Here is a 22,291-nt window from a genome sequence, read left to right on the forward strand (position 1 = left end):
GTTGAAGCTTCAGTTCTCATAAACAGTTCATGAATGCATGTCTCAGTCTAGTCCTATTTAGCATTCTAATTTCATGTAACTTAGTATAATTCAGTATTTCAATATCATGTATCGCATTATGATTTTTAGTTCCTGATTTTAAATTTTTGAATGTCGAACACATGTATTTGGGCCTGAGGTGGTAGTTTATGCTTTATGCATATTTGGACCTGACGCTATAGTTTATGTTTTATGCATCTTTAGGCCTGAGGCCGTAGTTATGTATACGTATACTTGGCCCGAGGACGTAACTTGTGCACATATATATTAGGCATGAGACTATAGTTTATTTATAGAATTTTTACCTCCTATAGCAAAGGTTGATACCTTATTTATTTTAAATAAGTACTCTTTTAAAAAATTATATTCCATAGCTACCTTTTGATTTTTTATAGCCAAATATCTATTTATGGTCACCTCTTACCCTTAAGCCATAAAGTAAACTTTGTATTATTTTTCTCTCTCCACTCAAATTTCTCCTATCCCCTCAAATTTCCCGTATCCCCTACCCGTATTTATTCTCCCTCTCCCCCTCTCTCTCTCTCTCTCTCATCTTCCACATTCATTTTACTATTAGAACTCTCCGATAACGCATCAGAATTAGAGTTTTCCGGCGAAAACTCTGCTTCAACCTCACCACCGCCGAAGACTCTGCTTCGGAATTAGAGTTTTCCGGCGAAGAATTACTGATGCTGCTTCAACCTCACCGCCGCCGCTGAGCAGCTTGAATTTTCTTGAACTCCGTCAAGCCTCCTAGGATCTTAAATTCAAGTTGCACAAACTTTGGGCATCAATGGAAAACTCTGTCGCATGCTACAATTCCAAGAAAAACTACTTTATAAGCAAGGAAAGTTGCAATCTTTATCTATTTAGAAGTTTCAAAACGAGTGAATTCTATTTTTTTAAAAATAGAAGCTAAAAGAGCTAGAATATAATTTAATATGAATTGTAAAGAATAAGTTTTTTGAAGCGCATGTGAGGGTATTATTGTAACAGGAATAGTGACGTTTCGAGTCAGAATCACGGCCTTCTCGACGAGACGACATTAGGGTTGTTCTTGAACGAAGACGACGGAGTTTGGGGCTGAGCAACTTGAATTTTCTGTTAATATATTTCAATGTATCTCACTGTATTTTTATGTATTTCATTGTATTCATTGTCTTTTTTTCAATTGTATTTCAATGTATCTCGCTGTATTTTATGTATTTCATTGTATTCACTGTCTCGTTGTATTCCATGAATGTATTCATATATTTTTTTAATTAATATAATTATGTATTCATATGTATATATGTATTCAAATTGCTCTGTTTTTGTTGTATTTATTGTTTGGAAATAATATTCAGCATATTTTCTCTAAAGATTGCTATGTTTTTGGGGGTGTTTTTCGGTTGAAAATCTTTTTTATAACTGAAAATACAAATTTTGTGTGTTATAATTGAGTTTATTGAGTTATATTAGGAGTCTATTATGTTAATTATTCACTTTCCGTTTAAAAACAGCGGAATAGACCATGAATTGCGCTATTTACGTTACTGTATTCACAAATACATATCATGAATCCAGTCGAATACAATAATCTATCTAGCTGTAATCTCTTATTTCACGCCGTGAATATAGTCGAATACAAAAATCTGTCTAGCTGTAATCCTCTATTTTATGCCTAGAAATACTATTGTATTCATGAATACAGTAGCTTAAATACATCGAATACACTCTAAAAAACCTGAAAACATAGCTATAGGAAGTAATATAGTAGATGGTAGCTACAACTAGCTAATAACCACTAAAACATAGTGGTTTCTGAAAGTGTCTCTTATTTATTCATATAAACAAGTGGTTCGACATTTATATTTACTTCCTTGTTCAGTTCAGTTATCAACTATCAGTTCAGTTTCAGTTTCAGTATTTACAGTTCTTTCTTTCAGTTGCTTTATATACCAGTGCAATTCAAATGTACTAACGCCCCTTTCGCCCGGGGCCTTCATGTCACGATGCGGCTAATGATTTACTGGTTGACAATTCAGAGTGCTAGAATTCTCGTACCAACTATTTGGTGAGCCCTAGTCTTTTGGGGCATTATCATTACTTTACAGTCTTTCATTATTTGCAGTCAGTCAGTGCTTTTAGTAATTCATTAGAGGCTTCACAAACTAGAGTAACAGTTATACAGAGTCGCATGCTTTTCATGTTAAGCAATGTTGGCAACAAATATATTTTCAGATTTTTATTAGTGTTTTCGCACTTGATTTATATCATTCAGACTTTCAGTATATCAACAAGTATTAGTTTATCTTCTGCATTCAGTATGCTATAATTTCACATGTTGATTCAATTAGCCAGTTGGTTCGTTCAGTCACATGTAGTCAGGCATCGGGTGCCGTGTTAAGTCCATGCCTAAGTTCAGGGAGTGACATTTAGTATTTTTAATTCATGTATTACTAGTTTATGCATTTTTATTCCGTATTCTATCCCGCTATAAAATAATGCATAAGCTCCCACATGATTGTGGAGATGTATTATTTTGGAAGAATCCAAAAGTAATAACCAAACACTGAAAAATTAATGTTGAAATATATGCGGAGATTAAGTAGGCGTTTGGACATAAATTCCAAGATTTTTGTCAAAGTTGAAATTTCACTAAAATTTGATTTCAAGAAGAATTTGTGTTTGGTTATAATTTTTGTAACATATTTGGATGTACTTTTTTCAAAACCATGAAACATGATTTATACCCCACAATTTGTAAAAAATATCAAAACTACCCTGACTTGATAATCCTACTTGAAACAAACAATCAAACATGCTGATTGTTTAACTGTACGAACAATCTCTAATAGAAGTTGTAGTGACTCCTTAAGGTAAAAGTATAAATTGTAGATATCAAAAGTGAATATCAAAATATAGTCCAAGGCCACTAAATTAGATGGTGGGTAGTTGTAGGTGTTACCTAAGTTTAATAACTGATTTGGGCCCTTTTTATAAATTTAAAAAATATAGGTAAATTTATAAAATTTAAAAATACCAACTTTCCAATTTTTCAATTGAAAAACTAGTTCTCGGCAGTTTTTCAAATTCGAAAATACATTTTCAAATTGGATTTGAAAAAATGTAAGATTTTCATAACCAAAAGTTGTTTTGAAATTATTTTTTTTGGAAAAAAAGGAAAAAATTTCTTATGTCCAAACGGGCTCTAAATCTCCTCAAACCCAACCAAACGGCACTTAAGTGCAAAGAAAGTAGGTATCTTTGATGCCTACTATATCCTACTGTTTAAGTTTATGTGGGTATTTGATTTAGCATTGAGTTCAATATATATTTTTTTTATTAGTGATGCTAAATATAAATACAATTCTTAAGCAATAAAAATATTATTAATTCTAAAATAAATATTTAAAATTATACTATTACTTTTAACGGTAAAGGACATGATATACCCCTCTACGTTGTTTTATTATTCAATCATGTCCTCCGTTATACTTTCCGTTCAGATTTTTCCCTGTCGTCCATCAAAATTCTAAATTTGCCCCTATTTTAACGGATGAGACACGTGGCACATTCCGAACAAAAAATTCATCCCCAATTTTAAAACCCGCCCCTCAATTCAGCCCATTACCCGACACCCATTCCAACTCACTTCTCTTCGGTGAAGATCAAAACTTAGTGGGCGTTTGGACGTAAGAATTGTAAAATTCCAAAAAAAAGGTAAAAAAAAATTTTCAAGTGAAAATGGTATTTGAAAATTAGAGTTATATTTGGACATGTATATAATTTTGAGTTGTTTTTGATTTTTTTGTGAGTGATTTTAGTGAAAATTTTGAAAAATAATTTTTGAAGTTTTTCAAATTTTCAAAAAAATTCATCTTCAAGTGAAAAATTGAAAATTCTACGGTGAAACATTGATTTCGAAAAACCACAAAACTCAATTCGTTAATTCAAATACTTTAGCATCCCCTCATCACGTCAAAACCAAGAAAATATGGAAGTAATGTGTATTTAATGAAAAGAAGAAAAATGGAAGGGGAAGAAGATGGTGAGGCGGCATGCCACGTGGCATCCATCTCACCCAAATGTCAGACCATGCAGGGTAAATTTAGACGGATAGTATAGCGGAGGACATATGCGAACAATTTTTAATAGTACATGGGTATATCTAACCCTTTTTCCTAAAATAAATAACATTAAGCTTTAACAATCCAACTTCAAGTAAAAGTTGTCAAACTACAAATGACGTATGTGTTAAAACTGCAGAAACGAAACATAAAACACAGAAGGTAAAATCTAGGCGAAAACAGAAGAAGAAAAACGAAAAAAAAGGAACCACATAAATGTCTTGCTAGAATTTTAATTAAAAATTAATAAGACAAAACTGAAAGTACATAACCAACCAATATGCCTAATTACAGAGGATGACTCTTCTACTATACATGCAATAATTAACTTCTTCTCCTTTTTTGTCGTTGATTCGGGTGGGGTGGGGTGGGGTGGGGTGGGGGAAGGTAAACTTGATTTAACTGTCCACATGCTTTTGATCTTATAACTCATGCAGATATACCTTCGGTATTGTTTTCACTCTACAAAAACTCAGCTGAAAAAAGGAAGACTCATGCATCCGCTATGTCAATTGGTCCCTCGTTAGAGGATATCCAGCAGGTTAAATAAGGAGATGAATTTCATTGATCTAAAGATGACGCAGAGAAGGATGGGTGCTGGTTTTAAGAGAGGATTGTCTTTTGAAGAGAACTTTTAAGGAAGTTGTTCATCGGTATCCTTCACGAAAGTACTGCTTGTTGTTTACTCAGCTCTTGGGCTTTCCTCCTGTTAGATTCAAGAATAATGAGGAGTGCTGTAATGTCCGCAGGATTAACTCCACCAACTCTACTTGCTTGCCCAATTGTTTGCGGCCTAACCTGCATGCATAAAGAAGATACAATCATGTTAAATGTGAGGCAACTGTCAAAAGACCCAGTCCTACAACCAAGATCTCTCTCTTTGTCAAGACAAAGTACAGGGACGCCAATCAACTAAGAGAAGAAAGAAAGGAGGATCATGACATCATCTTTGCCAACATTACCAGAACAATTAAATTTATACCAAGTACTTAATACCATTGCCTCAATTATGCACCTGGAATAGGTGCATCCAATATTAGTTTGACTTTTATCAATAATAAATGATGAAAATGTTAGAAAAACAAGTGACAAGTTAACTTGAGTGAGAAAACATCAGTTTCTAAATTACTAATCCTTTGTGTATCTTGGTCTTCCTAATCATCCCCTCATTTTTTCTTTCAACCTCCCGTTGTGGAAATACATATATGGAAATAGACAGTAAAAGCGCCATACAGTGATCTTTTGAACCAGCTTCAGGCTTGTTAGAATAGTTATGTAAATAGTAGTAAATAACTCTAATCTCATATGACATATATATTATATATATAGGGCTCATTGTATCATTGTTAACATATGAGAATAATATCATATTTTCTCCCATGCATTCTCACATGGTATCAGAGCAATTGTGAGAAATTTATCGCTGTGCATAAATTCCAGCGATTCCGGGAAGAGAAAACAGTCACCGAAAGCCTTTTTCCGGCGACTTTTTCAAGGATGTTTGCGTCTGCGTTGTCTCTGTCAGTGTTGTGCAAAATCCAACACCACCACAAGAGTCACCACTGTCCGGCGACCAAACCCCAGAAAAATCTCCGGCAGAAGCCTCCCCACGCGCCACCAGAAGCTCACGCGCCGGCGCGTGCAACATCCTCCGGCCATTTTTTAAAAAAGTTTTTTCAGAACAGTTGGGTCGTCTACCATTCCGACCCCACACATACTGTTTTCGTTTGATTCTGACCACTTTGAGTTTTTCCGGCGACTACACTGATTTTTTCTAGCAAAAACAGTGTCTCCTTCGTCTGTTTCAGCGAGTTTTCAATTGATTCTTTCTGTTATTTGGTGATAATTTTATAGACCTCACTTCAATCCAACGATGTCTTGGGGAGTCGATGCTTTCGGGCCTAAAAACCCGAGTTCTGGCAGTTCCGGTGTTATGATTACCTCATAACCTTTAATGGGAAGTTCAAACTATTTAGCTCGGGCTTCGTCCGTCGAGTTGTGGTGTAAAGGTCAAGGTGTTCAAGATCATCTAATCACGAAATCGAACGAAGGAGATGAAAAGGCCAAAGCACTTTGGGAGAAGATCGATGCTCAATTATGCAGTATTCTGTGGCGATCTATTAATTCCAAGTTGATGTCGTTGTTTCGTCCATTCCAGACATGTTATTTGGTTTGGTAAAAGGCTCGCACTTTATACACTAATGACATATCTCGTTTCTATAATGTGATATCGCGGATGACAAATTTAAAGAAACATGAATTAGATATGTCTACTTACTTGGGACAAGTACAGGCAGTCATGGAGGAATTTGAGAAGTTGATGTCAGTTTCTGCTAGTGTTGAAAAGCAGCAAGAGTAGCGAAAAAAGATGTTTCTAGTTCTTACTCTTGCTGGGCTTCCTAATAATCTTGAATCAGTACGTGATCAGATTTTGGCTAGTCCGACTATCCTCACAGTTGATGAATTATTCTCTCGATTACTTCGCCTTGCTGCAGCACCAAGTCACTCAGTGATCTCATCACAGACACTTGACTCGTCTGTTCTCACATCCCAGACAATGGACAATCGAGCATCTCATACTGTGGAGAATAGACGAGGAGGAGGTCATTTTGGAAGATCTAGACCCAAGTGCTCTTATTGTCATAAACTTGGACACACTCGTGACGTGTGTTATTATTTACATGGTCTCCCACCCAATAATGCTTATGTTGCTCAGACCGAGACTACAGGTAACAAGGAATTTTCTTTATCTGAAGGGGAATATAATGAGTTCCTTCAGTGTCGAGCAAGTAAGCAGACATCTCCACAAGTAGCCTCTGTTGCTCAGACTGATACTTCTGTTGCTGGTAATTCTTTTGCTTGTATTTCCCAGTCTAGTACTCTTGGACCATGGGTCGTGGACTCAAGCGCCTCTGATCATATCTTTAATAATAAATCCCTTTTGTCAAATATTATGTATTCACAGTCTCTTCCCACTGTTACTTTAGCCAATGAGTCTCAAACTAAAGCAAAAGGAGTTGGACAAGCTAACCCCCTACCCTCTGTCACTCTAGATTCCATTCTTTATGTCCCTGGCTATCCTTTTAGTTTTGCACCTGTTAGTCGTTTGACTCATACCCTCCATTGTGGTATATATTTTATTGGTGATTCTTTTATCATGCAGGACCGCAGTACGGGACAGATGAATGGAACATGGCTTGAATCAGAAGGCTTTTACTACCTTAACTTACTCAATTCCTCCAAGGCATGTCTAGTTACAGATCCTCCAGACCTAATTCACAGACGTTTAGGACATCCAAGTTTATTCAAGCTTCAGAAGATGGTGACTAGTTTGTCTAGTTTATCTACATTAGATTGTGAGTCGTGTCAGCTCGGGAAACATACCCGAGCCTCCTTTCCTCGTAGTATTGAGAGTCATGCAGAGTCTATTTTTGCTTTAGTTCATTATGATATATGGGGTCCTAGTAGAGTCAGTTCAACCTTAGGATTTCGTTATTTTGTTAGTTTCATTGATGATTATTCAAGATGTACTTGACTTTTCTTAATGAAAGATAGTTTTGAGTTGTTTTCTATATTCCAGAATTTTTGTGCTGAAATCAAAAATCAATTTGGTGTTTCTATTCGCACTTTTCGCAGTGATAATGCCTTAGAATATTTATCCTGTCAATTTCAGCAGTTTATGACTTCTCAAGGAATTATTCATCAGACCTCTTGTCCTTATACCCCTCAGCAAAATGGGGTTGCAGAGAAAGAATAGGCACCTCATTGAGACTGGTCGCACACTTCTCATTGAATCTCATGTTCTGTTGCGTTTTTGGGGCGATACAGTTCTCACATCTTGTTATTTGGTCAATCGGATGCCTTCATCTCCCATCCAGAATCAGATTCCGTATTCAGTATTGTTTCCCCAGTCACCCTTATACTCCCTTCCCCCTCGTATTTTTGGGAGCACTTGTTTCGTTCATAACTTAGCCCCTGGGAAAGATAAGTTAGCTCCCCGTGCTCTCAAGTGTATCTTCCTTGGTTATTCTCATGTTCAGAAGGGATATCGTTGTTACTCACCTGATCTTCGTAGGTACTTTATGTCAGCTGACGTCACATTTTTTGAGTCTAAACCTTTCTTTACCTCTTCTGACCACCTCGATATATCTGAGATCTTACCTATACTGATCTCTGAAGAGTTCACTATAGCTCCTCTTTCACCTTCCGCCACAGAAGTCTTACTCATTCCAACCGTTGGGGAGTCTAGTGTGGCTCTTCCTAGATCCCTAGCCGCAGGACCACCACTCTTGACTTATCATCGTCGTCCGCTCCAAGCATCAGGCCCAGCTGATTCATGTCCTGCACCTGATCCTGCTCCTACTGCGGACTTGTCTCTTCCTAGTACACCGATTGCACTTCGAAAAGATATACGAACCACACTTAATCTCAATCCCCATTATGTCGATTTAAGTTATCATCGTCTGTCATCACCGTATTATACTTTTATATCTTCTTTGTCCTTTGTTTCCATCCCCAAGTCTATAGGTGAAGCATTGTCTCATCCAGGATGGCGACAGGCTATGATTGACGAGATGTCTGCTTTACATACGAGTGATACTTGGGAGCTCGTTCCTCTTCTTTCAGGTAAATCTACTGTTGGTTGTCGTTGGGTGTATGCAGTCAAGGTTGGTCCGGATGGTAAGGTTGATCGTCTTAAGGCCCGTCTTGTTGCCAAGGGATATACTCAAATATTTGGACTCGATTACAATGATACCTTCTCTCCCGTGGCTAAGATAGCATCAGTCCGCCTTTTTCTATCCATGGTTGTTGTTCGCCATTGGCCTCTCTATCAGCTGGACATTAAGAATGCTTTTTTACACGGTGACCTTGAGGATAAAGTTTATATGGAGCAACCACCTGGGTTTGTTGCTCAGGGGGAGTCTCGTGGCCTTGTATGTCGCTTGCGCCGGTCACTTTATGGTCTAAAGCAGTCTCCTCGAGCCTGGTTTGGTAAGTTCAGCACAGTTATCCAAGAGTTTGGCATGACTCGGAGTGAAGCTGATCACTCTGTATTCTATCGGCATTCTGCTTCGAGTCTCTGTATTTATCTGGTGGTCTATGTTGACGACATTGTTATTACCGGCAATGACTAGGATGGTATTACTAAATTGAAGTAACATCTCTTTCAACACTTTCAAACTAAGGATCTGGGAAAACTAAAGTATTTTCTGGGTATTGAGGTCGCTCAGTCTAGCTCAGGTATTGTGATCTCACAACGGAAGTATGCCTTAGATATTCTTGAGGAGACGGGAATGACAGGTTGTAGACCTATTGACACTCCGATGGATCCAAATTCTAAACTTCTGCCAGGACAGGGGTAGCCTCTTAGCGATCCTGCAAGATATAGGCGGTTGATTGGTAAACTAAATTACCTTACAGTGACAAGACCTAACATTTCCTTTTCTGTGAGTGTTGTGAGTCAGTTTATGGATTCTCCGTGTGATAGTCATTGGGATGCAGTTGTTCGCATTCTTCGGTATATAAAATCAGCTCCAAGCAAAGGTTTATTGTTTGAGGATCGAGGCTATGAGCAGATCGTTGGATACTCAAATGCTGATGGGGCAGGATCACCTTCTGATAGACGTTCTATGTTTGGATATTGTGTCTTAGTGGGAGGAAATTTGGTGTCTTGGAAGAGCAAGAAATAGAATGTGGTTGCTCGGTCTAGTGCAGAAGCAGAATATCGAGCAATGGCTATGGCGACATGTGAGCTAATTTGGATCAAACAGTTGCTTAAGGAGTTGAAATTTGGTGAGATTAGTCAGATGGGACTTGTGTGTGATAATCAAGCTGCTCTTCATATTGCGTCAAATCCAGTGTTCCATGAGAGAACTAAACACATTGAGATTGACTATCACTTTGTCAGAGAAAAGATACTTTCGGGAGATATTACTACAAAGTTTGTGAAGTCGAATGATCAGCTTGAAGATATTTTCACCAAGTCCTTTACCGGTCCTTGTATTAACTACATATGTAACAAGCTCGGTACATATAATTTATATGCACTAGCTTGAGGGGAGTGTTAGAATAGTTATGTAAATAGTAGTAAATAACCCTAATCGGATGTATTAGGAGTATGCCATGTATTATATATATAGGGATCATTGTATCATTGTTAACGTATGAGAATAATATCATATTTTCTCCCGTGCATTCTCACAAAGCTATCATGACAATTCCCCAATCTTGGGGGTAAACAATCTCTATTCCTTATGTTCACTTTTTTTCACCAATTGAAGGAGTCATTGAACTGTGGAAGTTGTATCCAATTATGTTATTGGTGGATGGTATCAAACATTTCAGAACATCTAAAAATAGAAATTGTATCATAGAAATTTTAATAGAGAGTATTTAGGCACAATATGTCATCTTTGCAGAAAGATCTAAACCAGTGAGCTTGTAAAAAGTATCAGGTAAATAACTAAAAATTTGCACACACAAGAAGACTACAGTGCTATGCAAATGAGGCAGAAAATACCTTTGAGAGTTTTTCACGTGCTTCGAGTGACAAAGTTGTCATCGCATAATAATCTATGTCCTCGGGAATTGGTTTGTGCTGTTGATGAACCATCTACAAGCAGAAAATCAACACCGCAAAGATATGAGATACCGATTCATTAGAGATATAGAGGCTTTTGAAAGCGGAGCAATGGAGGTTCAACATACCATCGAGTGCTTGCAGATACAATAAATAGAGCCAAAGTGCATCATTGTTTACCTGTTGGAGTTGGCTCTGCTGGCGCACAATGAAGCCTTCGTATTTGATATCAATCTCTACACACTGTTTCTCCATCCTGGACAGGGTGGGATTTCCAAACCCATGCTTATCAAAAACTTCATATTGGATATGCGGTTTCTTAAGCAGGCTCTCTAATGTGGATGAATCCCTTACTGGCTGACCAGAGAGTAGAGTAATTTCAGCAGCCAACTCTCCACCTGGAAGCAAATGAAACAGGCATTTAGTTTGGCAGGAAATTCAAATGAGCAAAAGACTTCAGATATTTACCTCTAGAATTATGATTTATGTACAAGCACAAGCAATTAGGTTATCACAATATTATGTCCCCAACGAACAATGCTGACCTGAAGTTCTAACCGTTTTCAACCGCTTTTTCTCCTCTGAAATACGAGCTTGCTTGTCCTGGTACATTGTCCACCTTCTATCGTCTATTAAACCGATTTCACGACCAAGGGGAGTGAGTCTGCTATCCGCATTATCAGACCGAAGAAGCAGACGATGTTCTGAGCGGCTGAAGGTATATTAGACTATTAGCAAGTAGAATTATCCGGGCAGATAAGAACTATTATCTTCAATTACACTAGATTTCTCAGTAACGTTAATAACTGGTTGTGCACTTTGTTATAAGCAAATAGATTTACACAGAAAGATAGAACTGTCATTGACAATTAGTCAAGATTTCTCAGTAACGCTAATAATAGGTCATCATGCGCCTTGATCATAGGTTTTCATCTTCTTCCCTGTCTCCCCCCACCCCACCCGGGGGGGGGGTCCTTTGAACAAACTCAGTCGTCGCCCAAATTTTGATATGTTGAAGGCATCATCAAGACTAATACGGCTTTGTTACTTTCTGTTGAAGATTCTCTAACAGCCTAAAGTACTTTTAGATGGTACCAGAGCCAGACCCAATTCTATTTCCAGTTCCCCAATGTTAGGTTCCCATGTTATATTGTCTACACACCAGATGTCAAGTCCTGCGCATGCGGGGGTGTGTTAAGTGTTCCAACTTGGCTGAGGGAATCAATTGCTTTCTATTTATATGGTCTTTGGCGATCCCTCACCTCACAAGCTAGCTTTTTGGGTTGAGTTAGGCTCAGGATCCATTTTCTTAACATGGTATTACAACCGGACTCATCTCTATTCTTGGTTTCCCAATGTTATAGGCCCCTACATTATATTGTCCACACACTAAATGTCAAGTCGTTGACGTGCGAAGTGTCCCCCATTGGTAGAGGGGAACTGCTGTCTCCTTATATGGTCTTGGGTAAACCTCACCTCATGAGGTACCTTTTGGGGGTAAGTTAGGCCCATGGTTCATTTTCTTAACACCTCCGTTCATACTTAGAACAATGACCCATTTTCCAACCAACAATCAGTGCAAAGAAAATTCTGATTTGACTTATCAAAAGAACGGCAGAAAGAAATATATCATTGGATTCTCTATCAAAAGAACAGCAGAAAGAAAAATATTATTTTTTATAAGAACCTTCATGCAAGCTGCATGAACTGAAATATAAATCTGAAAGGTACTTTTCAAAAATAAATAACAAGTTGGTAGGAACAGCAACAGCTGTACATAAACATGAAAAAATGCTTCAGCAGAAGGCACACGGAAATAATAGATGCCTACAACAATGTGAAAGGCATCACTATTTCTTTATCCTTTTCTTCTTTTTGTTTCTGCTCATGTATGTCTTACTCAGAATAGAGCATTGAGGTCAATAAAGACAAGGAACGATGCACCTTGCTTACAGATGGTCCAGAGAAAAAAATTGAGTATCCAATAACAATGACAAATAGGAAATGGCTTGGCCAAAAGCAACATGGAAATTAAAAGCAGACAAATCTAATAGCCCGTTTGGCTAAGCTGCAAAAATCAACTTATTTTGAGAAGTGCTTTTTTTCAAAAGTGCTTTTCTCAAAAGTACTTTTGGTGAGAAGCAGTTTGTGTTTGGCTAATTAGTTTGAAAAACACTTCTAAGCAGCAATTAGTATTTGGCCAAGCTTTAAAAAAACTGCTTCTAAGTGTATTTTTCTCAAAAGTGCTTCTCAAAAAAGTGCTTTTGGAGAGAAGCTACTTTTTCTGCTTCTCCAAAACTGCTTTTGCTTCTCCTCAAAAGCACTTTTTTTTCCTTCCAAAAAGCTTGGCCAAACACCTAGATTTTTGGCCAAAAGTGCTTTTGGCAAAAAAAAAAAAAAAAACTTTTGGCCAAAAAGAAGCTTGGCCAAACAGGTTATAAGGCATAGAGCAGCTCACGAGAAAAAAAAATGTTGTAAATTATCTTCAAAAAGGTATCGTAGATCTCCTAACTCATTGCTGCAGTTTATATAGCTGGCTAATACTGTTAAACAAAAGTTAAGCAAATTGAGGTGTGACATCAGTTAAAACACACAAACAACGTGTTCTGTTAATTGGAACAATAATGTGCAACCACAAGAATGTTGTAGTTTCATCAGTTAACTTAGCAGCGAGCAAATCATAACTATGAAATGATCATTCTTACTTCACTTTACCTAGTTAACATGCGATAAGGCTCTCGAAGATCTTTGGTTACAAGATCATCGATCAGCGTCCCTATAAAACTACTTTCTCTCTCAAGAACAATAAGTTGCTTTCCATCTGAGTGTCTAGCTGCATTAATTCCAGATATAATCCCCTACCATCAGAAGAAAATAACCAAAAGAGGCTTAGAAGAGCTTATCAGATAATCATGACGCCCTAGTTAAAAAGCAGGAACTAGTAAACATTCTTACATCTATTGGATATATAGATCAAATACATAAACTGAAGTGAGCATCATCGAAGTATAAAAACCTGTGCAGCAGCTTCTTCATAGCCAGTTGTCCCATTTATCTGGCCAGAAAAGAAAAGGCCCTCTATCTTTTTAGTCATTAGGGACCTGGAGCACTGATAAGCCGGCAAGTAATCATACTCTACTGCATAGGCTGGCCTGAGCATTGTACAGTTCTCAAGTCCGGGTAATGTTCGTAAAAGAGGCAATTGTAGTCTCTCCGGTAAACCCGTAGAGAATCCCTACAAAAGAACAGATCATTACACTGTGCAAATGGCAAAGGATCTTTACACAGCAATAAAGTGATATATAGCATTATCTATTTCCATGAGAGAGGGAATTAAGGAAACGAAATTTAACTTTAAGAAATTAGCCAGCAGAGAGCTTTAGAGAAAGTAGGGTACTGCATATTTTCCTCAACACATCTCCATCGGTTCTCGGAAATGACCAAGTCATAGCAAATTGAAACTAATTTCATGGTTATCGCTAACTGGCATAACCTTAGCACACTACACCAGAAATAGGTAACAGACTTGAACTCAAATGTTTTAAAAAGTGAAACGCACAAAAAGCCGGCAAACCTGCACATAGAGCTCAGGAACACTTCGACCCTCAGGTTCAAGGAATATTTGATGCGACTCTTTATCTTGAAATCTTACAATCTGAAATAGTCAAAAAGATAATCATATTTCACGTGGCAGAAATCAAAAGAAAACAAGAACAGATAAATTCTCCAATCTGGAGCCACGATATTTAATTGAGTGCATTAGTTACTAAACTCACGTCAATTAACACTGATCATAGCAAACTTTGTAACAAGCAAGGAATTACCCTCCACTCACTAGAATAACTATTAATACCATTAGCAGACTCTATTATCAGAGGGAATTAAATCTTCCCGCCACCTACTTTCTTTTCCCTCCAATAGCATAAGGGGTTTTCAAGTCAAGTCACATAATAACTACTAAGAAATTTCAGTAGTATCTGTGAGAATGCACGGGAGGAAAATCTATTTATTAACAATAATACAATGAGCCCTATACATAATACATATTCTACTCCTACTACATATGGGACTAGGACATATTCTACTCCTACTACATATAGGACTAGGATTATTAACACATAACTATCTAACACTCCCCTCAAGCCGGTGCATACAAATTATATGTACCGACTTGTTACATATGTAACTAATACGAGGACCAGTGAGGGACTTGGTGAACATATGTGCAAGCTGATCATTCGACATAATAGGCCACTAGACTTTCCTTGAGCAACAAAACCAAGTGGTTGCTGATAAACAACAGTTGGCCGAAAGGTCACCGGAAAAATTTGAAAATAGCGAGACTATGCCGATTCCACACTACAAAATAGTTTCTAAAACACCGCCAGAAAGCAGAAACTTTTCTGGAAATTACTGTTCACGCAGGTAAGTCACCGTTCACGCCGGAAAAAATAAAAATTATCAGAATTTGATGTAATTTATATGGGTAGGTTTGGAATCACTGGATGAGTAAGTTGTCCGGAAGAAGTTTTTTCAAAAAGTGGCCGGAATGGCTCACATTCGCCGGAAAAGTTATTGTAGCTTGCTGGAACCCTAGTTCTGGTAGCACGTGGAGACGCGTGAGGGATTTTCTGCCGGAGTGATTGACTGGGGTTTTTGTCACCTGACTTTTCCGAAGAAGATGGAAGTGTTGGTTTTTGCACAACACTTACCGATGAGGAGATAACGCAAATCAATCTTGAATCGTCAACCGGAAAGGCGCACAGTGACTGACTTTTCTGTTCTGATGGGACTGAGATTTCTGGGGTTTGATCGCACAAGGGTTTCGGATCTGATGGCGGTACTGGTATATGCACAATACCTCTGTAGCAGTGATGAACCCGGGAAACAAGACGAAGTTGCCGGAAAATTGCACGGCGATGAGATCTTTCTTCCGGATGTCGCTGGAATGACGCACAACAATAATTTTCTCACTGAAGCTCAGATACCATGTGAGAATGCACGGGAGAAAAATTTATTTATTAACAATGATACAATGAGCCCTATATATAATACATATTCTACTCCTACTACATATTGGATTGGGACATATTCTGCTCCTACCACATATGGGACTAGGACAAATTCTACTCCTACTACGTATATGACTAGGATTATCTACACATAACTATCTAACATCAATTGCCTCCGGTTGAAATGTTGGGATGTAGCTTTTTGCAGGGGGGAACAAAAAGGCACAACATTAACGCTTCATTGAGATCATGATCCATAAGATTCTTAGTTCATGCTTCGGAAGTAGATAGTAGCCTATTTTACCAATTCCACCATCCTAACAGAGCATTTAACCACATAGAATAACACCATTCTAAGTGATAACTAATTTGCAGAATCCATGACGGATATCCATTTTAGTCATTTAATAATGTGAGATGAGATTTTATCACATACCATATAAATCAACTTTGCCTCAATTACTCTAACCAAATACTGAACCGCACATTGATATGATCTTATCAAGAAAGTAGATAAGCAACTTTGAAATGTTAAATGCCTAAATGTAATAATCCACCTTTTTTGTTGCCATTTGAATTGAATCAAAGTCACATGAATATCTGGAAAAATAAAATGGAGATAAAATATCTAAAGTTCCAAATTTATCTGCACTTTATTTGCAATCCTCTATAACTCGAAATAAAGATATGCTGATATAAATTTTTCCGTGTAAGGAAAGCAAAGTCCAAAGAAAGATTAATCCTAGCTGTTTCACATTTTTTGGCTAAGAAAGATACTGCGTTCTCAGATTGGTAAACGCAAGCAATCCACGTATTAGGTGACATTAACAAGAAGATAAGAGCTTGAGTGGAGAATTAAGTATGAGATGCATCAAAACCAGAGGGAAGCTACATAATCTGCAACAGCATACGATACCTTATCCTCAATGGAGGGGCAATATCGAGGGCCCTTAGCTTCCACCCACCCTCCGTAAGTAGGAGTCTCATGCAAATTATCTCTAATTATCTGATGAGTACTCTTTGTGGTACGTGTAAGGTAGCAACACATCTGTTCCCTTTCTATATGATAATTAGTATCAAAACTGAACCAGCTTACCTGAGGATTAATGATAAATATTAGAATACATGAATGTAGGCATGAGCATGTATACATACATAGAAATTACTGATGAAGGAAATCTAATTATTTTTCAAGTGAACCTTATCAACAAATACATAACATAGACAAAACAGAATTTCAAGCCTCCCAAATTTTAAACCCTCATGAGACAAAATGAAGGCAACAAGCAAAATAAAAGCTTACAAGTAGCTATCTATCAAGAATGCAAATCCCCCCACGTATACATACTCTTCTATACAGTCCATCCTACAGAAGAGGGGAGATCTGGATATTGTGTAACTTGTATCATATAGCACATAGGACCCGGAAACACATGCTTGCAGTTTTTATTACATATAAAGTTGCTCATAATAAATTGGTTTTTGCTCGGACAATTTAAACAGATATTATTATCAGTAAAAATCAAGAAATAACTGTCGGACTAGGGAAACAAAGTATTAAATGTTGACTATCAGAGTACTTTTGCAGGAAATCCTAAATCAGATCTAGGCTTAGAGATATCCAGAAATTTAGAAAATAACAAGTTTCTCCATGAGACAACTCAAACAAAGATCACATGCACTTGGAAGTGATCCTAGCTTATACAACATACTACTTAATAAAAGAAATTTGCAACTCATCCACAAAATACATTGTCATATGTAATATGCCTACTGGATTGCACAAGCAATTCAGCATGGTTAGAGTCGCATAGATGACACATAAGTATACAGAACCTACATATTAAGAATAAGCAGAAGGACCTCTTCATCGCCATATTGGGGCTCCAATCCTGAGAAATCTACAGTACGACTGTCCACACGTGCAGGAGTTCCTGTTTTTAGCCTATCAGTCTCAAAGCCAAGGCGCTGCAAGTTTTCTGTTAGACCAACGGAAGCTGATTCACCGGCTCTTCCTGCAGGCATTGAAGTTCTACCAACCCAAATTTTCCCACTCATAAAGGTCCCTGTCGTCAGAATCACTGAAGGTGCATAGAAGTTCATGCCAAAGAAAGTACAGACCCCCTCAATGTTGTCATTTTTCCCCAACAAAATATCTGTTACCATTGCCTCTCTAATAAAGAGGTTTGAGGTGCTGGAAATGGGAGCCACGAGTTAAGCACAGAAGATATGAGAGCCACCAAATATGTTTGAGATACACAATTTCAACATAATGGAATAACTTGCAAAGTTGCACCAATGCACAAGGAATTAATTGATTTCCTCTATACTTCTCAGTTTTCCGGAAAGTAAATAGATGTTTATAGCTCAGTTCCTTTTTTTAATACCTAACTTCTTGCAGGGGTACATGTAAATATATTTCCAATAGTTCGTTAAAGGGAGACATTGTGCAACTTTAGCTGAGAAGCATATAAGATTTTACTAGAAATAGCATCCAAGATGCCAACATAGTATACAAAGTGATTCTTGAACCTCTATAGTGTGGACCAGAATTTACTAATCTATCATCTTTATTTCTTCATGAATAATAGATCAAATCTTAAGAAAAAATTTCATAATCATATAAAACAAGACCTATTTAGCACTCATAAAATACTTATTTCACTGTGTAGTGCAAAATGAATGCAGGATAAGTGGTAACTGCAGTAGCATGACAAAGAAAAGTTACTGAATGTATTATGGCCTTAATGAAGTTTATCTACCCACGCGAAAGTAGCATTTTTTTAAAGCATACAAAGTTTTACTAGAAAGACAAGTATCTAAGATGCCGGCATAATATATACAAAGTGGTCCGTGGACCAGATATTACTAAGAATTTATCTGTATTTCTCCAAGGACAATCAATCCAAGCTTAAGAAAAAAGTTCATAATCATATAGAACAGGACCTATTTAGCACTCATAAATACTTGTTTCATTGTGTAGTTCAAAATGAAACATAGGGTAAGTGGAAACTGTAGTCGCATGACAAAGACAAGTTACTCAATATATTAATGCCTCGATGAAATTTATCTGCCCCATGTTCGTAAAAATTTTAAAGCAGCTTAATAAGCACATATGTCCATGATGTTAAAATCTTTGATCAGCTTACTGATGAGCACAAGTCATTCTTGATAACAATTGTATGCTGTGTCGGGACAATAAACTTACCTCTCAACAATCTTTTTCATTTCTATTGCATATTCTCTCTTATCTGTCTGTGCACGTAACGCCCAAACAGCAGGGCCCCTAGAGATGTTAAGAACACGTTTCTGCAAATAGCACCTATTGGAAAGATAAGCTTTCATCAGTCTCTTTTGAACAACAATAGGAGGATTTAAGAAAATATAACTCCAAGAGCATCATTATACAAGAATAGGCATCATTAGATATCTAATTTTTTGATAGAATGATCATAAATAAACCCAATTTGTTGCTACAATGTTAATTAAAACTCAACCTTGAGGCGAAAAAGACATCCTCTCCATTTCCTAATTACCTTCGAAACTTGTTCCAAAAATGTTTTAGTGCTGACCAAGCTACTTTATTCATTGTTTTCTTTTTTCTCGGATCCGCATTTATCTTAGTTCTTCAGTTATTATTCCTTTCCAACATACATCAATTATAAGCCCTCCAGGCTGGTTTATAGTATTTTTGTCCCCGATATTTTCTAAGAGCTTAAACTTGATGCTAAATTTAATCAGTTTCCTTTTTGTTTCTCATTTTTCCTGAGTTGAAAACAAAAACGCTTCCATGCTGGTTACCAAACAAGAAAACAGATGAATTTTTAATAGCAGCTGGAGTACTAAGGTTTACCTATCAGCAATTTTTCCAATTTCACCACCCAGGGCGTCGACTTCATGCACCAGCTGAGACTTGGCTGGCCCACCAACTGCCGGATTACATGGCTGCATTGAATTCAATATAATAAGACTACAATCATGAGATGAAAAGCAGATTCAGATATAAAAACCATCCTTGGGTTGGAAACATTAAGTCCCTGAACTATAGCTTATTGGAGATCACGGAAAACCACAAAAAAGTAAAAACAACAACTAGCCTCAGTTCCAAACAAGTTGAGGTCAGCTATATCAATCCTCACTCACCACGTCACTCCATTTAAATCATCTTGTGCTAATATTATGCAAATACAAACAGAAAGTACTAGAAGTTGTGTATATTTCCAAATATATAAATCTAAGAAAGGTTAAACTACTCCTAGAGAGCATAAGACCTACAGTAAAAGTGCTAACATCTAAAACATATTCTCAACTAATGCATATCACCTATATAGAACACAATAAAGGTAAAAAGAGAAACATAAAACACTATAGTTTAACTTGAACAACACTGTAAAAAGGACACTGTAGTACAAAAATCATATAAGAGTGTTCATGAGAGAAGTTTTTCCTTCTCTGTTTGAGTCCATAATTTCAGCACAAGAAAATATCACAGAACTTATGAAACAAATTTACACGTTGTCTTTTTTGAAAGCAGCAATTGAAACATAACATCACAAATTTACAAGTTGTCCCTCGGAAAGCAACAACCGAAGTCCATCCATTCCAACCTTTTCTTGTGATCACGTAAAAGTAGAATTCATTATGTTGCAACTTATTTGCCACTTTGCACTTACTGAGGGTCAATATGACCATTTTATGGAGCTAACTGAGATTAGATTAATTCATTCTTTTAAAATAAAATTAATATTCCTATAGTCACAACTTTCCACATCTAACAATGGCCAAAGAAAACATCTTAAGATGCTAGTCAAAATTCTACACCAACGAACAGAAAGTTCATTGCACATAATAGAATTAGTCCAAAAACAAGAAAACACGAATCCCTGTTACCTGCCATGCTATGCGATCAATATTAAGAGTAAGAAGGAGTGTTTTCGCCCCTAATCGTGCTGAAGCAAGGGCAGCTTCACACCCTGCGTGGCCTCCTCCCACCACAATCACATCATATCTTTCATCACCCACTTCACTGTAACTATTTAAGCCTGCCAATTTTTGTTAATTCATCAGACATTTTTCGCTCGATAACATGATTAGATGCTACACTAATTATGATTAATGACGCATATTTTTTTCATAACTCATGAGGATCATTAGTACCCAACCATAATGTTGTGTCTTTTGGCTTCTCAAGAGCCAAACAATAATCTTTGATGTAAATTTAAATGCATTAGGTGGTCATATTACAATGGCACAAAAAAAAACTATAATAAAATTTCATGCTGTTCCTAAATTTTACTGTCCAAAAAAATCAAATTTATATGATACTAATGAATATCAAAATGATCCTACAAGCAAGAGAGAATTTTAAATTGAACTTACAGTTTTCTCTGTTCAACAGTTTATAATGAATAAATATGATTCTCAAAAGAATATTTATATGAAGAATTAAGTCTTCTTAAGAGGCACTTTGTACTTACTACTGGACTGAGAAGTGGAAGCTACGACAGAGAAAGAGCGGCTAGAGGAGGAATAGAGAGTACAGAAGCTACCGGAAAACCGGAAGCTCTGGTATAATCTAACGACTTGAGCTTGCCGATGCTTATGAAGAAATGGAAAGGATAAACAGCGAGGAACTTGAGAAGCGAACCGGCTCCAGTTCAGAGAAAGAGCGGTCGCCATTGATATTTGATATTAAGAGGTGCAAAGCTGTTCAAGCTCGTATATGGAGAGATAATTTCTTTTGGAACCCCTCCTTGTTTTGTATAAGTTTTCCTGTACACCCCAAAGTTTCTAGAGTTACATGTGGTCCGGCCTTCTTTCAAGACTTGGTTGCCTCTTCTATTTGACCATTTTCCCTCCTCAAGTCTTTAACAAGTGGACCAAACAGTTAAAATTTTGTGAATGGCTTGAAATAGAGAAGTTAAAGTTTGAAATATTTTTAAAACAATACTTCAAATTTTTACATTTTAAATTGAAGTTGGAATAATGGATTAAATCATAACCAAATTCTTATTTGATCAAATATTTAAAGTTTATTCATAGACAAATGCCCAGTAGTAGTTGGAAACAAAATAATAACAACAACAACATACTCAGTGTAATTTCGCAAATAGTTAGAAACAACAAACAGCAATGACGTTACCTTGGAAGTGACTTAAGATTTCATCTATTTTTACCATATATATTTGGTACCATTCAATTGGAAGCACTATAAGTCTAAAATGTGTACTACTTATTAGCGTCAATTTCGGGCTATTTTAATTTGATTTTGAGTAGTAATTGCGCTCTATTTGCACATTATTTTCACAAAAAAGTTAAGCAGTAAAATGAAACGTTAGTTTGGTAGAAAAGATTACTTTTAATTTATTAAATCAACCTGTATTCTTAAAACTCATAAACTTGCAAAGCATAAACAACATTTTTATTAATAAAATGATGGCAAGAATTGGGCAAGTGTCTCAATTTAAGAAGTGTCCAAAAAGAAAGTAACCCTTTATTTTAAAGTTGTATTGACATCTTTATATCACAAAAGTTCCAATATTATTATT

The 22,291-nt window shown here is 36.8% G+C and overlaps 1 protein-coding gene across 1 annotated transcript; it reads right to left on the bottom strand.

Annotated features, from left to right (window-relative positions):
- Window positions 1-4,352: 4,352 nt before the first annotated feature.
- On the bottom strand, window positions 4,353-21,458 carry LOC104236579 (uncharacterized). The gene is made up of 13 exons (XM_009790535.2): window positions 21,221-21,458; window positions 20,634-20,785; window positions 19,597-19,688; window positions 18,952-19,065; window positions 17,607-17,937; window positions 16,660-16,839; window positions 14,306-14,386; window positions 13,748-13,966; window positions 13,447-13,589; window positions 11,277-11,443; window positions 10,912-11,129; window positions 10,672-10,764; window positions 4,353-4,949 (listed from the first exon to the last, which is right to left on the bottom strand). Exons 1-13 carry the CDS (start codon window positions 21,420-21,422, stop codon window positions 4,812-4,814), a joined length of 2,130 nt encoding a protein of 709 aa, XP_009788837.1. The 5' UTR covers window positions 21,423-21,458; the 3' UTR covers window positions 4,353-4,811.
- Between the last annotated feature and the right edge of the window lie 833 nt (window positions 21,459-22,291).

This window comes from Nicotiana sylvestris, chromosome 9 (assembly GCF_000393655.2).
Source record: "Nicotiana sylvestris chromosome 9, ASM39365v2, whole genome shotgun sequence".
NCBI classification, from domain to species: domain Eukaryota; kingdom Viridiplantae; phylum Streptophyta; class Magnoliopsida; order Solanales; family Solanaceae; genus Nicotiana; species Nicotiana sylvestris.